This window comes from Taudactylus pleione, unplaced genomic scaffold, assembly GCF_031769625.1.
Source record: "Taudactylus pleione unplaced genomic scaffold, aTauple2 ptg000186l, whole genome shotgun sequence".
NCBI classification, from domain to species: domain Eukaryota; kingdom Metazoa; phylum Chordata; class Amphibia; order Anura; family Myobatrachidae; genus Taudactylus; species Taudactylus pleione.
Genome location: NW_028284588.1, coordinates 10,601,957 through 10,618,052, shown reverse-complemented (window position 1 = coordinate 10,618,052; position 16,096 = coordinate 10,601,957). Strand labels below are relative to the sequence as shown.

Here is a 16,096-nt window from a genome sequence, read left to right as displayed (position 1 = left end):
GGTTATTGAGGTTAATAATAGCATAGGAGCAGAAAAACCTACAAATTCTGTGATTTTAGCTGTTTTTATGCTTTTTTTCAAAAAAATACAGATCCAAAACACAAAACCCAGAACCCAAAACACGGAAGGGTGGTTTTGGCACAACCAATCCAGATCCAAAACACGAAGAAAGATCCAGATCCAAAACCAAAACACAAACCACGAAAAGTGGCCGGTGCACACCCCTAATATATATATATATATATATATATATATATATATATATATATATATATATATAGTGTGTATATATATATATATATAATATATATAGTATGTGTGTATGTATATATATATTGTGTGTCTGTGTGTGTATGTATATATATATGTATATACATATATATATATATATATTTAAACACACTGACATATGTGTGTGTGTATATATATATATATATATATATATATTTATATGTGTGTGTTCAATATATTTATTCAAAACATGCATAAGTAGGCAGGCATTCTCCGCCTACTTCTGTGACATCACAAGTTGGACAGAAGTTGGCTGGTCTGTTGAAAAACTTGGCAGGTTGCCTGGTTGGATGAAAAGTTGGTTAGATGTGTGGGGAAGCGTTTTAGTTGGACAGACAAGTTGGACGGTTGGTCAGTTGGTTGGTTGAAGGAAAGTTGGTCTGACGTGTGGCCAGCTTTAGTCAGGCTCACTGTGAGGCTGGACATTTGGTTCCTAAAAATCTCAAAGCACTTTCTACCAATCTCTACCACATTCTACTTGGCAATGCAATGTAGGACTGCCACCTGGATGACTGTTTATACATTTACCATATTCTACAGGATTCACTGTAAGACAATTTGACCGGCAATACTGCCAAAGCTAGTTGCAACTGATCGCCTGTAACATGAGATAAACTTAAAGCACGTGTAATGGCAATACTGATCTTTGCGCTAGCCAGCTGGGAACTTGATAAGTGATGTTATGCTTTACAGACAACTAGTCAGTGATTAAAGGAGACTTAATGCTGAACTGTTCAGAATCTGTTCACAATACATCAGATCCTTATATATTTATCATCCAGAAGTTATTATATTGAAGTAACGTTTGTAGGCTAATGGAGCATACACACGGTCAGATTTGTCAGACTTGTCAGATTTGTCAGATGAACGATTGAACGATTTGAACGATTTGAACGATTTTACCAAAGTTTTGAACGTTTTGAACGAATGAACGATTTTTGACTGCATTAAAAAGAATGGAATCGTCCAAGTCTGACTGCAAACACATCAGATGTCAGATATCGTTATCTGACAAACGGGAACGCGCATCGTTGATCGTCCATCGTTCAGGCATGTCAGATATGTCAGATTTTCCTTCAGATATGAACGACTGAACGATTTTTAAATCATTATCATTCATATCTGAAGGAAAAATCTGACCGTGTGTATGCACCATTACTGTAACCAATTTGTAAATCAGTGACACTTTATTACAAATATGTGTAACACAAGTAGCAATAGTCCAATTTGAAAGGGATTAATATATGCAAGCCAGCAACATAGTAAACCACACATAGCAAACATCTATAAGGTCATACTATATGTAGCACATTCTATTTGTAGCACATTGGATCTTTGTATAAGTAACAACGATCGTGTATCAACCAATACCGAATATATAGGTGGGATTTGTTATAATTTTTGAATTGTGCTAACCGATTTAATACATCAATTAATATCTGTACAGGGATTAAACATATAATATGGTACAGGGCTCTGCAGAATTTCCTAATTATATTATTCCTCAACTAATAATATCCATTCAGTAATACACACTGAATACAACTGTTGGATGTGCTGTTACTTCTGAACATCCCTGAATAAACTAATTATATTTATTAAACCAATATACATTGATCCTAATTGTGGGATTTGTTCATAGTGATCAGTAACAACAATATGAGGATGATGTTTAATGAATGATTATGGATTTGAAACAAGGAATTGTCAGCAGACGTTAATACATTTATTTTACAATATATTATGTTCATCACACGAGTTCCCTACTGAATTACAAACCTATTGGTGATATGAATAGGATCATATTTCATTGTAATTTATTTACATAGTGAGGTCTTATAAGTCTCCTGACACCCGATAGAATTGACTATATAAATCGTAATACTGTATATAATAATACAATAATACACAGACAATAAGTGTACCAGAGGTGGCAACATTAATTATTTATTTAATATTTTTTTCAACAATTCAATGATGTTTTTATAATGATATACTGTATGACAATAAGAATAAAAAACAAAAGTATTTAGTTGTATAGATTTTAGGGATAACATTAAAAGTTATGTTTTATTTTATTTAGGGATACAATAATGTTTCACCTTCCTATATGTTATAATAATGGCATTCCTCACTCCAAATTGCCCTAGGGCTAATAATTAACTATATGCCTTGGACCCTTGGTCTGATAATTAATAAAGAGTCACAATAAAATATGGGATTGATAGATTAATACATTGTATCTATTAATAATTTTCTCCATCTGTGTGTGCACCATTATAGGAATTCTTCTTCTCTTTGTTGTCTCTTGTTTATAACCCAGGGTGCCAGTTTTTGGAGGTTGCGTCACACTGCTTCCACTGTCCCCAAAGTGTTTCCAGTGTCATCGAATTGCAGGACAAAAAAAAGTTGATTCATTTTTTTACTAATGCATTTCTGAAAGTCCATTGGAAGACACTGGGTTCTCACTTTTTATTCTCTTGTTTTTATGTTTGATGTTTTATTAGGAAGTCGTTCTTTCCTTGCTCTTGTTTGTTCCTCTCTATCCTTTGGAGCACAGACAAGTGTTTCAGATTTAAAGTGCTCACACTCCTCCAGTATCCACTATACCTCAGCGTGTTCCCAGTGTCCCTCAATGGACTTAAAGTACAAAATCCTCTTTTTTCAAATTCATTTGAATAAGCTATGTATATGAATGGGAGCAGAAAGACCATTGTAATGTATGGAAAATAAATGAATTGGAAAATCTCAGTTAATCACAAGCAAGGCTTAAATGCTGACCACTTGTGATTCACACAGCAGATATTGCCCCCCAGAGCCTTAATCCACCTCTGGGAGACTGTAAATGTGTGGTATGCTGGAACTCAGGCAACAACACCTCTTACACTGGTGGAAGGGGTCAGAGATTAGACCAACTGTCATTACATTCCAACGTGATGGCATTATTATCAGTTGATTTTATTATATCATATTCTATACACCACTGGGCTCAACAGTGCTGGACAGTGGGTAAAACTAGTACATACAGATGTGTCCTCATACACTATTGCCGCAGTCACGCCAAACAGCACTTCACGGCGCACCAATTTCCATGTGACTTGGCTTGCGCAGAGCTTCTTTTTCACATATTTTTCGCTCAAATGTGCATCTTAGTCATAACGCAGTGTGACAAAACCACTTCATGATATTGCACTGATTAATTTGAAATGCAACAATTGTATACTGTGTGCAACTTTGGGCCTGATTCAGACCCACTCGCGAGCGGCTGTCCGCTCGCAAGTGGGTCGATGGTCTGCACTGAGCATGCGCACGACGGAGGGAGCTCCGTCGTGCGCATGCGCCAGACGCGACGAGCGAAGGACTTTCCTTCGCTCGTTGTGTCTGATCAAAGGGGGCGTGCTGTCGATGTTGATTGACAGCACGCCCCCTTTGGTGGGCGTGCCGGGGGCGTGCCTCCCAGACGGGGGCGTTCCCAAGGGAACGCCTACCGTCAGAAGCCGGCCCACTGACATCACTAGTGATGTCAGTGGGAGTGATTTTGGCTCTGATAGAGCCAAAATCACTCCGGGCCTTGCGGTTGAAAACCTCAACCGCAGGCTCCGGCTCGCAGTTTAGATGGTCGCGATGGTCAAGACCATCGCGGCCATCAAACTGCACGCTCGTATAGGCTGTGGCTGCTCAGAGCGTATGGCTCTGAATGAGGGCCGCCCTCCATAAAAATGGAGCGTCCTCCTGGACGCTCATATAGCTGTGGGTCACCACCCACAGCCTATACGAGCGTGCAGTTTGATGGCCGCGATGGTCTTGACCATCGCGACCAGCGAAACTGCGAGCCGGAGCCTGCGGTTGAGGTTATCAACCGCAAGGCCCGGAGTGATTTTGGCTCTATAAGAGCCAAAATCACTCCCACTGACATCACTAGTGATGTCAGTGGGCCGGCTTCTGATGGTAGGCGTTCCCTTGGGAACGCCCCCGTCTGGGAGGCACGCCCCCGGCACGCCTCACCAAAGGGGACGTGCTGTCAATCAACATCGACAGCACGCCCCCTTTGATCAGACACCACGAGCGAAGGAAAGTCCTTCGCTCGTCGCGTCTGGCGCATGCGCACGACGGAGCTCCCTCCGTCGTGCGCATGCTCAGTGCAGACCATCGACCCACTTGCGAGCGGACAGCCGCTCGCGAGTGGGTCTGAATCAGGCCCTTTGTCTCTACTTTTCTTGGAGACTATTCACCATCATCCCTTAATTTATACAAAAGCATGTGAAAACAGTTTCACTTACTTTTGTATAAATTAAGTGTCAGTGGTGTTACTGTACGCCATTCTCAGATGGTGTACAGCCCCCGATAATCTTTACAGGCTGCCGTTTTCATGGCAGCCTTGGAAGATTTACATGGCAGCCCCTCCCTGCTGTAACTGCACTGCAGCACTCTGGGGCACTGCAGCCCTGTGTGCAGCCCACACTGCCTCCTGCTCCTACTTACCTGTCACGTTCTTCCTCCCATCCAGGCTCCAAGGCGCCACTCCAGGTAAGAAGAGACAGGTGAGAAGGAGCGGGAGAGGGCAGTCGGGAGACAGAGCGCCACTCCGGGGAACGGATGGGGGGGGGCAGGGAGAGAGGGGACAGAGCGCACATCGGGAAAAGGATGGGGAGGGGAGTCAGGGAGAGAGGGGGCAGAGCATACACCAGGCAGCGGATGGGAAGGGGTCAGGGATAAAGGAGACAGAGCGCACACAAGGGAAAGTATGCGTGGGATGGGACAAAGCAGCAAGAGCAGGAGAAATGGGCAGGAGAGATGATACAGAGGGCAGCAGGGTTAGCGGGAGACCGCAGACATCGGCAGCTGCAGGGTGAGGGCTTTATCTGTGGGCAAGGCGGGGGGGCACAGACACCGGCGGCTGCAGGCTAATCCATAGGGACATGGCAGGTTTAGGGAGAAAAGTATCACTTCTTTGAAAAGCTGACTCCGCAAAAAGAGCAGCTTTTCGGAAGAGATACTTTTGTTAATGAGGCTTGAAGAATGCCTAAAATAGTTTTTAGACTTGTAGCATGTTTAAAACATAATTATCACAAGTGATAATTATGTAATGATGAATAGACCTACTGGAGAAGAGATAAAGGTGACTGGTGATGGGGACGGGGCCATACTATTCGTGGCTTTAGGCCCCAACCCTCTGTGGCCACATGTTGCAAATCCCATCTATATGAATGGGATGGGGTCAAAATGATGTGATTAGCATAGAATTGTGTCATTAGGTCCCGTCCCTATGGTGGCATGTGGTAGGAGAGCCCATTCTTCCGGGAGCCCAGGGGGTTTCCCAAAAACTTTCTGGGTGAGAATGTAAGTATGATTTTATTGAACTGGCAGAAACTTAAGGTGAGTACACACCTGAAAGATATATCTGCAGATCGAGTGATCTGCAGATATATCTTTAGATGATGGTCGTTCACACTGAACGGCCATGATCTATCCGGCAGCTGCAAGTCCCGCTGGCAGGAAAGCGGGTTGGGGCTGCCCCCCTCCCCGCAGCTGCCGCTGTGTGTGCATGGGCAGTGTGCAGACCGCCCGTACACACTTGCTGTCTGACAGATATGTCTGCAGACGTAACTGTCCATCGGCTGTGCAGCACAGCCAATGCGATATGTCTGTGAATGACGCGGTTCACAGACATATCGTTTGTACACACTGGCCGACGGCCAGCAGATATATTGACCGATCAATTGATTGGCCAGTGTGTACCCAGCATGCGCCACAGTAGCTACTAGTTGCTGCTATACCTTCCTAGCAGAGCCAGGGGGAAAAGACACTACTAACTCATGTTAAGTTAATGTTTTTCTTTTAGAGACTTGCACCTGGTGTAGATAGGAAGTTACCACAAGGAACATGGCAATGCTATATCTATGAGTCCCTAAGTATGCAATGGTCGCCTCATCATGATGACATGTAAATCTGAATTTGTTAAACCCTGAAGTATGTGGATTTATTGTACTATATAATTATGGATACAGATGTGTCCTCACTTACTGGGTGTACTGTGACCATATGGCACAAGACACCAGGGACGTCTGAGATGCTCTGAGAGTCACAGACGAAGCACAACAGAACTTGGCTTGGGGAAAAGCTGCTTGCATCAGAGCCCTTTTTAAATAGATGTACTGTACAAATGTTGCATGCCAAATTGATCAGTGTATGTTAGCAATGTCGTTTTGCCATTTTTATGTGTTTTAATTATGTGAATAAGCCGCACATTTTCAGTGAAAAAGACACTGTGCAGCCGAGTCGCAAGGGATCTGGCACAGTGAAAAGGGTTATTTGGTGCGACTGAAGCAACAATAAGAAAGGACACATTTGTATATCATAGTGTATATAGAACCTACTACAACTAAATCCAGCAACACTTATTCTTTCAGGAATACCTGGAGAGCACATCTCAAAGTTCAAGTATGATTGCAGAATGGCTGGGTACTTCAAAGATCTATAAAAATGCAACAAAAGGTAAAAAAAAGTTATAAGCTCCACTGCTTAAGGCCACAATGTTAACACAATTGAGAAATTGTACTGTATTTTAACATTGAACTTTAGGTTTTTTTAAATAAAAAAATGTTTTGTTTTTATTTAGCTGATCTTTGGGGGTCATTCAGACCCGCTCGCGAGCGGCAGGACACTCGCAAGCGGGTCGATGTTCCCCACTGCGCATGCGCACGACGGAGGGAGCTCCGTCGCGCGCATGCGTGAGACCCGGCGAGCGACGGGCTAACCATCGCTCCGGGTCTCGCACCAAAGGGGGCGTGCTGTCGATGTTGATGACAGCACGCCCCCTTGGTGGGCGTGCCAGGGGCGTGCCTGCCAGACGGAGGCGTTCCCATGGGAACGCCTACCGTCTGAAACCGGCCCCACTGACATCACTACTGATGTCAGTGGGAGTGATTTTGGCTCTGATAGAGCCAAAATCACTCCAGTGCTTGCGGCAGGGAGACCCTACCGCAGGGTCTCCATCGCAAGTCCGATGTTCGCGATGGTCAAGACCATCGCGACCATCTTTTTGGCCGCTCGCATATGCTGTTGGTGGTCACGGAGGAGGGCCCTGATTCAGAGCGAGCGCTCTGGTCAGAGCGTTAAGCTCTGAATCAGGCCCTTTGTACGTGGAGAGCAGAGATCAGCACATCAGTGATCAGAAGGAAAATCCATTTTTACTGTTTGTACTTGAATGTGGCTTAACTGACTGGCGTGTGCGCTCTAGAATGCCGTTCACATGACATTCTAGGGGCAAAATTTGCAATTGTGTACACCGTTTCTAGACTATTACAGCACTGGCACGAAATCAGTTCTGAACTTGTGAAGAATTGATTTCCAAATAAAATGCTGGCATGACAGAAAGCCAATCTGGCAGCGGTTACACCCCATGTGACCGTGCCAGTAAAGTGTTTAAATACAATTGAACTGAATTGAAATGAGCAATTGAATTAAAATAAATTGTGAAATATATAATTTTTAAATCAAAAGGCTAAAACTGTTATTTAAGACTTATCATTTTAAATAAAAATGCAATACAAAATTAGTTACTGTCCACACTATACATTTGTAGCTACCTTAACATGAAAGCTAGTAACAATGTTCTTGCGTTGCACCATTACATAGTTACAGTCTTGCATTGCAATACTGTAAGGTACTGTCTAATGCAGCAAGAACATTTTACATGTACTACCAGTAGTGGCAGCTTTATAGTACTCTTGCCACATTGAGGGTCATTCATAAAAAGTCAGTTGCCGAGTTGAAAATAAACAAATAAATGAAAATGCAGCATGCCCTTTTCCTAAATGATCAACCAGCACTCATAGGTGCTGGTTTTTAGAAGTGAGTTTTAAAAGTGATGTTGGCAATAGCAACCAATCAGATTAAATTTAACATTTAAGTAGCAACTTCTAGAAGATAATAGCTAGATTCTGATTGGTTGCTATGGGCAATATCACTTTTAAAACTCACTTCTAAAAACTCTCACTTTAGTAAATTTACCCCATAGTCTAAGCAGATTACTACTAATTCAGGGTTGGGCACTATAACAGGTTTCTGAAACCTAGGGTCCCTGTTCCATACTGTGAGCCAGCCCCAGTCTTATCAGCAGGGCTGCCATCAGAGATTGTGGGGCCCGGGACTGACAAAATAGGCAGGGCCCCTCCCCTTGTGTTGGGGCGGGCAGTTTGTCAGAGGTGGGCGTTGCTGTGGAAAATGTGGATGGAGCTATAGCAGAGGTAGTGCATCAATTGGTGTGTAAACCAATAAAAAAAATAATTTCACAGTTTGGGCTGTGGGGGTGGGTGTTGACATGTCAATATATAATATGGAGGTGATAGTGTGAGAGCAGGGTGTGGATGTGAGATCAAGGTGAGGGTGTGAGAGCAGGGTGAGGGTGGGAGAGCTGGATGAGGGTGGGAGAGCTGGATGAGGGTGGGAGAGCAGGAGTCCCTGTACCTGGTCTGTCTCCACCACAGGAATATCTGAATAGGAAGTGGGATCCTCCGCAGCCTCTCCTACTCCTACCCGTCTGAGCATTTCCTCTTCTCCATCATATGGCAGCGGTTGTAGATGGCTTCTTTTCCCCCGCCGCTTCTGCTCCCTCCCACACCACTGCTGCTCCTCCTTCTTTCTTTCCAGCTCCACCTCTCCCTGCTGGCTGGTGGTTGCCGGACTGCACATCCAGCTCCAGGCATGCCACTGCCGCTCAAACTCATGGTCTCACGTGGACAGAAAGAGGGGGCCGGGAAGCAGCAGCATTTTAAATTTGGTGCCAGCCGCGAATTGATCAGAGCTTGCAGCCCAGCAGCCAATCATGGAGCCACCGCTATGGCCGCTCCTGAGTGTCGCTTTCAAGATGCCTCTGGTGCTTATCCACTCTGCTGCCACCTGGGCCCCCTTTCTGACCAGGCCCGGGACTCTATTCCCTGCAGTCACCCCCTCTGATGGTGGTCCTGCATATGGTCCTGAATTTCCTAGGAAAATTAGGACACCATAGGGAAAAGCAGTCACATGCTTAATAGCACTTGGGCTTTTCCAGAATCTCCCTGGTGGCAGTGCCAGTAATCAATGCTTGGGCGTACAACTGCTTATAAAATTTAAATGTATCAGAATATCCAAGGCTTCCAGGGCTCCTGCTCTGTGACCCTAGTCATCTGATGTGTGCTGTAAACTGAGATGGAGCAGGAGTTCTGAGATCAGCTAACCGGAGTCACAGAGGAGCTCACCGGTCTCTAGGTGCAGGTAGGTGTTTTTTTTTTTTTCTATTTTAAATAGGGTTTTTTTGCACTGTCATCAGCTTGTGGTCTATTTAGACACACAAGGCTGATCGAAGGCGCCACCACTGCTCTGCTTGTCTGTGAAACTCCATCTCCAGGTGGCATTGACACAAGGCTTCCCCGTTAGTTTTTTTAAATTTAACTTCAGTAAATGTTATGAGCCGCCATGCTAGCCGCAGCAGCTCACACTCCCTGCCAGGTCCTGGTCATTGCCAGGAGACTGGGACGCTTACATCATGTTGGCCACAATGCAGACTGGTCCCGGCGGTTGCTCAGCAGCCAGGATGCATTCCCCACAGCTTCTGTCCGGCAGCTGCAGCTATCTTCTTGATCAAGGGGGCTTGGCTTAGTGGGCTTTCTAATTGGCTGCAGCTGTAGTTATAGGGCAGTGATGTCTCATTGCCGGTGATAGCTTCATGCTTAGGTGTCTTGCTACCTGGTCCACCTGGGTGATACTCTGTGCTGCTTTTTTCCTGGTTGTTTTTACCATTCCTGTCCTTATTTAGCAGCCAGTCCTACTGCTTTTGCTATTAAGTCTGCAATTATTATACCAACTCCAGTCCTGCTGCTTTTGCAAACCAGTCTGCCTTTATTACACTAACTCCATTTCTGTTTCACTTGGCAATACAGCATGCAGTTTATACTTACTCCCTGTGGCCACCTGGTTTTTAAAATAAGCTCCTACTATCCTGAGTTAAGTCCTGGTGGCATCCAAGTAACAGTGAGAATATTCATCTCTATGGGAAAACAGCGGTTGTTGTATGTGAAGACCTCTGTAGTGCGATTTTATGAGTTTATGTGACTCCCTGGGTGATCCCTAACATTATCACTAGGCCGAATTAGCTGGAAGTGGTACCTACATCCAGATGGAATCTGCTCTGCCAAACCCTGCTCAAGTGCTGGCAAATCAAATTCAGACCCTGTCTCAGGTGGTCCAAGATTTGTCGCTTCGTTTAGCCACCATTTTCTCCAAGATAGATTTATATAGTTTTATCAATATTAGAGAAGGAGACAAGAGGAGGTTTCTAAGTCAAATCCAGTTGCCTTCATTAAAGAGCCTAAAATACATCTTCCGGACCATTTCTCAGGAGATCGGAAGTTATTTTGGAATTTCAAAGAAAGTTGTAAATTATATTTCAGGCTTAGGCCTCTATCCTTTGGTTCTGAGCAACAGAAAATTGGAATAATTATTTCTTTGTTTCAAAGGGACCCTCAGATGTGGGCTTTTGGATTAATTTATGGGCATCCGCTTTTTCAGACCATGGATGGATTTTTTGGGGGCTGGGTTTACTGTATGATGACCCTGATTGACTAAGTCGAGTCTCACCCACTTGCATTGAAACAAGGGGTCTTCTGCTCCACGGGAGGTTTTTTTAGAGCTGTGGAGGTATATTGTTCTGAGTTAAGACGCTGGTCCGTCGACAGTGAGTGGAATGGTCCAGCACTGTGAAGTCAATTCCACCTTGGCCTATTGGAACAATTCAAGGATTCTTTACTCCAGTGTCCTGTTCCTAATACCTGGAGAGACTGATGCAATTTGCTATTAAGATGGACAGGTGTCTCAAAAACGGAAATTGGTGAAGGAGCTACTATGCACTGTCTCTGCTCCATATCCCTCTTTTTCTACTATAGACCCTTCTGAGCCAATGTAACTTATAGGTTGTCCCAAGAAGAGAAATCTAGGAAATGCTCCCTAGGTCTCTGCCTTTACTGTGGTAACAAAGGACATCTAGCTCTCCCCTGCCCCAATAAGTCGAGAAAAGACCAAAGCCTAATGGATGAGGAAGAGATCCATTTGGGCTTACAGTCACCCCCTTCCAAAAATCCTCTTCTAATCCCTGCCCAGATTCACTTCAATAACCGGGTTACCAATATTACTGCTTTTCTGGTTAGTAGTGCAGCCGAGTACTTCCTGGACTTCGGTTTTGCTGAAACTCTGAATTTGACATTTATAAAAATTAATCCAGCAGTTTCAGTATGTGACCCTCCTTTCATTTACTAGTGGGTGCGCTACATTCTGAGGATTTTATCTTTTCTTGATTAATTGTCCTTTGGTTCCTCTCACCCTAGGTCACCCTAGGTTACCCATGTCTCAAACATCATACTACACTTATCGACTGGAATTCAGGTGAAAATGTTAGTTGGGTTCCAGATTGTGCCAATACCTTTGTGTCTTTGTCTGAATCATACAACAGGTTCCTGAAGGACTACCTTATGACTATCATGATTTCCTGGATGTTTTCTACATGAATAAATAGATATGCTACCTCTGCATCATGCTTACTATTGTGTCATTTATTTGATTCCCAGAGCCAGGCTACCGAAGGGTAGATTATATGCCTTGTCAGAGACTAAAGCCATGGTTGAGACATTAAAGAAAACCTCAGCAAAGGCTTCATTAGACCTGTCAAGTCTCCTGCTAGAGCAGGGTTTTTCTTAGTGTCCAAGAAAGACGGGAGCCTGAGACCCTGTATTGACCATAGAGGGTTGAACAAAATCACTATAAAAAAACACCTACCCTCTTCCCCTCATCTCTGTTCTTTTCGATCAACTAAAAAATGCCACCATTTTCTCCAAGATAGATTTATGCTGTACAGTCTTATCCACATTAGAGAGGGAGACAAATGGAAGAAGGCCATTATGGCAAATAGGGCATTATGAATATCTAGTCATACTGTTTCAAATGCTCCGGCAATTTTCCAAGATCTAATTAACAATGTACTCCATGAATTCCTAGGGGTTTTCATCATCTTATTTTTTGACAATATCTTGATTTACTCTAAATCCACAGATTTTATTGCTGTCATGTCAAGTCAAGCAAGTCCTTCAGGAACTTCATAAAACATCACTTATTCGCTCAGTTGGAAGAATACAAGTTCGAAGTCAAGGAAGTTTATTTTCTGGGCTATGTAATTTATTCTAAAGGCTTTTCCATGTATCCTAGTAAACTCCAAGCCATCCTCAGTTGGGTTCTACTCACCTATTTAAAGGCCATTCAAAGGTTTCTTTGGATTTGTGGATTATTATAGGTGGTTTATTCGTTGTTTTGGCAGCTCATATTACCGACTTAACCAGAAAGGGAGCTGATACCACAAACTAGACTTCTCAAGCCTTCTAAGCCTTTAATGCTCTGAAAAAAGCATTAGTTTCAGCCCCAATACTACATCATCCAAACCTGGAGTTACCTTTTGTCGTGGAAGCAGATGCCTTTGAAGTGGGAGTTAAAGCAGTCCTCTACCAGTGTGACCCTGCAGATAATAAGCTGCACCCTTGTGCTTTCGTTTCTTGAAAGTTCTCTTCTGCTGAGTCCAATTGTGATGTCGGAAGCCAGGAGCTCCTTGCAATAAAATGGTCCTTCGAGGACTGGAGACATTGGTTGGAAGGAGCCAGGCATGTTATCATAGTCCTAACTGATCACTAGAACCTACTGTACATTGAATCGGCCAAAAGACTTAATTCGCGTCAAGCACGTTGGACATTATTTTTTACCTGGTTTAATTTCATGTTCACTTAAGCCAGACCTGGCTCAAAGAATATCAAAGCTGATGCTACGTCCCTCATCTTCCTTCTAAAGCATGCTTCCAACATTGTGAACTTGCCCATAGTTTCTGCCACATCCATTCATGCTGGTCTGGCATTGGATTTGTCTTCTCAGCTCACTCAATTCCTCCTGAAACTCTTCATGGGTTACTATTTGTTCCTGAACAATTCAGAGGTTCTGTTTTGTCTCAAATCCACTTGAGTGAGGACATCCCAGAATTTCCAAGACCCAGGAACTCCTTACCCGTTCTGTATTCCGCCTTGAGTCTGGATGTTAAATAATACATTTGGGCTTGTGAAGTTGTGCAAGGAACAAATCACTCAAAGGTGCTCCTTCTGGACAATTATTGCCGCTGTCCACTACTAGAAAGCCCTGGACCCATATCTCTATGGACTTCACTTTTGATTTACCATTGGCCTCTGATTACAACACCATATGGGTTATGGTTGTTTCAGCAATCTTGCCCATTTTGTTCTGCTCATCAGATTACCCAGTGCCAAGACCTTGGCCTCATTATTCATTCAACATATCTTCAGATTACATGTATTGCCTCTTGACATTGTCTCCGATAAAGGATCCCAGTTTGTTGCTCTATTCTGGAAGACCTTTTGTGCACTATTGGGTATCAACCTCAGCTTATCTATTGTGTTCTGCGTAAAGGGCTGTCATATCAATATGAGCATTCATAGTCAGAGTCATAACTAGGGGTGTGCGAGCAGTGCTTCCACAAAGAGGGAAGAGCCCTACTCACCCATGGCCCCTGCATTTGACTAGCAGGGTGCCTGGGACCGCACCCTGCAGCCCGAATCTCTGCAGCAGTGCCATCTGGAGTGTCCTTAGGATGCTTCAGACATGCACACAGCTGCCTTTACAGCCCTATGCTCCGTGCATTGCTGTAATTCTTGATAATTGTGGCCCCACCTTCTCCATATGATGTCATGTAGAGGGGGTGTTGCCTGCACCGAGCACTTGGACTTCTAGTTATATGCAGGTCAGCGGCTCAGTGGCCAAGGCTGACAGGATGGGGTGTAATGTACATTCCTGCCTGGTACCTGTATACAGCCTAAAGGTGTCTGAAACATAAACATTTATACACACTCTGGCTGCTGGTTTGGAATATAGTAGGGGAACTCAACATAAGCAATTGGAATTAATGCCAAAACCTTTCATGACTTCCCAAAGAAAAATCCATTCTACAGAATCAAATGCCTTAACAGCATCCATAGATATTGTCACTGTCTCATTATCCTCCATACAGTATGTGTAACTGCTAATAGGAATACAGATGTTTAATGTGTATACTTTGTATGTGCTGGCATAAAGCCTGTTTGATCTTGGTGGACAGTTTCTTCTATCATGTTTTTAAGATGTATAGACAGGATTTTGACAAAAATATTTTCCAGACAAGCTGACAATAAGGATATTGGCCTATAGGAACCAGGATAGATGATTTTTTCCATGTTATAGAAGTACTTCTATTAGTGCTTAAGACATGGATAGGGGGAGTGAGCCTACTCTACACTAATACATCTATGTTTAAAACCACTTAGGAGCATAAAATGCCCTATGTTTTTTATTCATTTTTTTGGGAGACCATCATCCTCCAATTCCTTGCTGTTTGGAAAGGATGCAATAACCAAATTCACATCTTCTCCAAGGTGATAGGACAGTCTAGGTATGACATACTGCTATTCCTTAATATGGAAGTTTACTGCTCTCAGTATAAGATAATAAGTCTACCAAGGTATATCTGACATAAGAAGCATACACAGTCTCTGATGATTAGAGAACACAGCACTAATGTCATGAAGTAATGTACAATTGTCAGTCTTACAATCCAACATTTCAAGGACATCTGCACCAACACTCTCAACTCTTGACCGGTAATTCAGTTTCCCTATTGTTTTTGAGCAGTCAGTCAACTAATTCTGGCCAATTATTAATGAGATAGTATACATCTTTGTTCCAGTTCTGTACATTTTTTAACTAAAACCCTCATTCATAAGGTGTATTGAATAGGCTCTAAAGCCAGTTAAGATTTGCAATGTCTTCATGGCTATATCAAAGTGGACAGTGAACAATAGACACTATAGGTATATTTTAAGTCTTTTAGACCCTTTTCTGTAATGAAGTCATGGTAGTACCCAGGTTAACAGTGATCTGACTTTCTGACATAAGTTCTGTCTGATTTGAATGTACCATTAGACAAGTATTTAAATGTTCAAATTTTAGAGGAAGGTGGCACCTTAGAAAAAGCAAAAACAGGTGGTTTTATTAGATTTAGGTCTCAGTGCCATAAAAATACTGTACGTAAAAGAATATAACCATTACGGAAACTTTATTTTGGATACAAATCCAATTATTTTGCATGAGATGATTCAAATGCCTTCTTATACTCAGATACAGATTTTTTTACATTTTAATTGGAATTCAGCAGATACAGATGTGTCCACCTATCCTGAAACTGCACCAAATAGCCAGGTTCAGCGCGTAAATAACTTTGCTACTTAGCCATACCTAACATTTATCTTAAGTACCCAATACACTGATTTGCCTGAAAATGGGTACTAGTATATTTTGATGTTTCTAAAATGAAGATTAAAAAAACCCTCAAAAATACACCTGCTGCAGCCTCGTACAATCCCAAAAACACTTGCCCCAACCATATAGCCCCCCAAAGTACCATCCATTTTCCAATGCTTTTTTCATTTTTGCACCAAAAATTACATATCTTTTTTGGGGTGAATTAGTGTCCAAAGGGCTCTGAACCAAGGCCCTGATTCAGAGCCGGACACTCTGACAGAGCGCTCGCTCTGAATCAGGGCTGGCCTTGTTGTTTTTTAGAGCGACCACCCACAGCTATAGCGACCGGCCAGGAAGATGGTCGCAATGGTCAAGACCATCGCAACCATCGGGCTTGCGACGAGACCCTTGTGGTAGGGTCTCGTTGCCGCAAGCCCCAGAGAGATTTCGG

At 43.2% G+C, this 16,096-nt stretch overlaps 1 protein-coding gene across 1 annotated transcript in view; it reads left to right on the top strand.

Annotated features, from left to right (window-relative positions):
• The window catches only part of LOC148519656 (NFX1-type zinc finger-containing protein 1-like), a 371,972-nt gene that overhangs the window by 165,501 nt on the left and 190,375 nt on the right, over nucleotides 1-16,096 (top strand). The window contains exon 17 of the mRNA XM_088476329.1: nucleotides 6,702-6,786. Coding sequence (XP_088332455.1) covers nucleotides 6,702-6,786 — 85 coding nt within the window. The remainder of the gene's footprint in view (nucleotides 1-6,701; nucleotides 6,787-16,096) is intronic.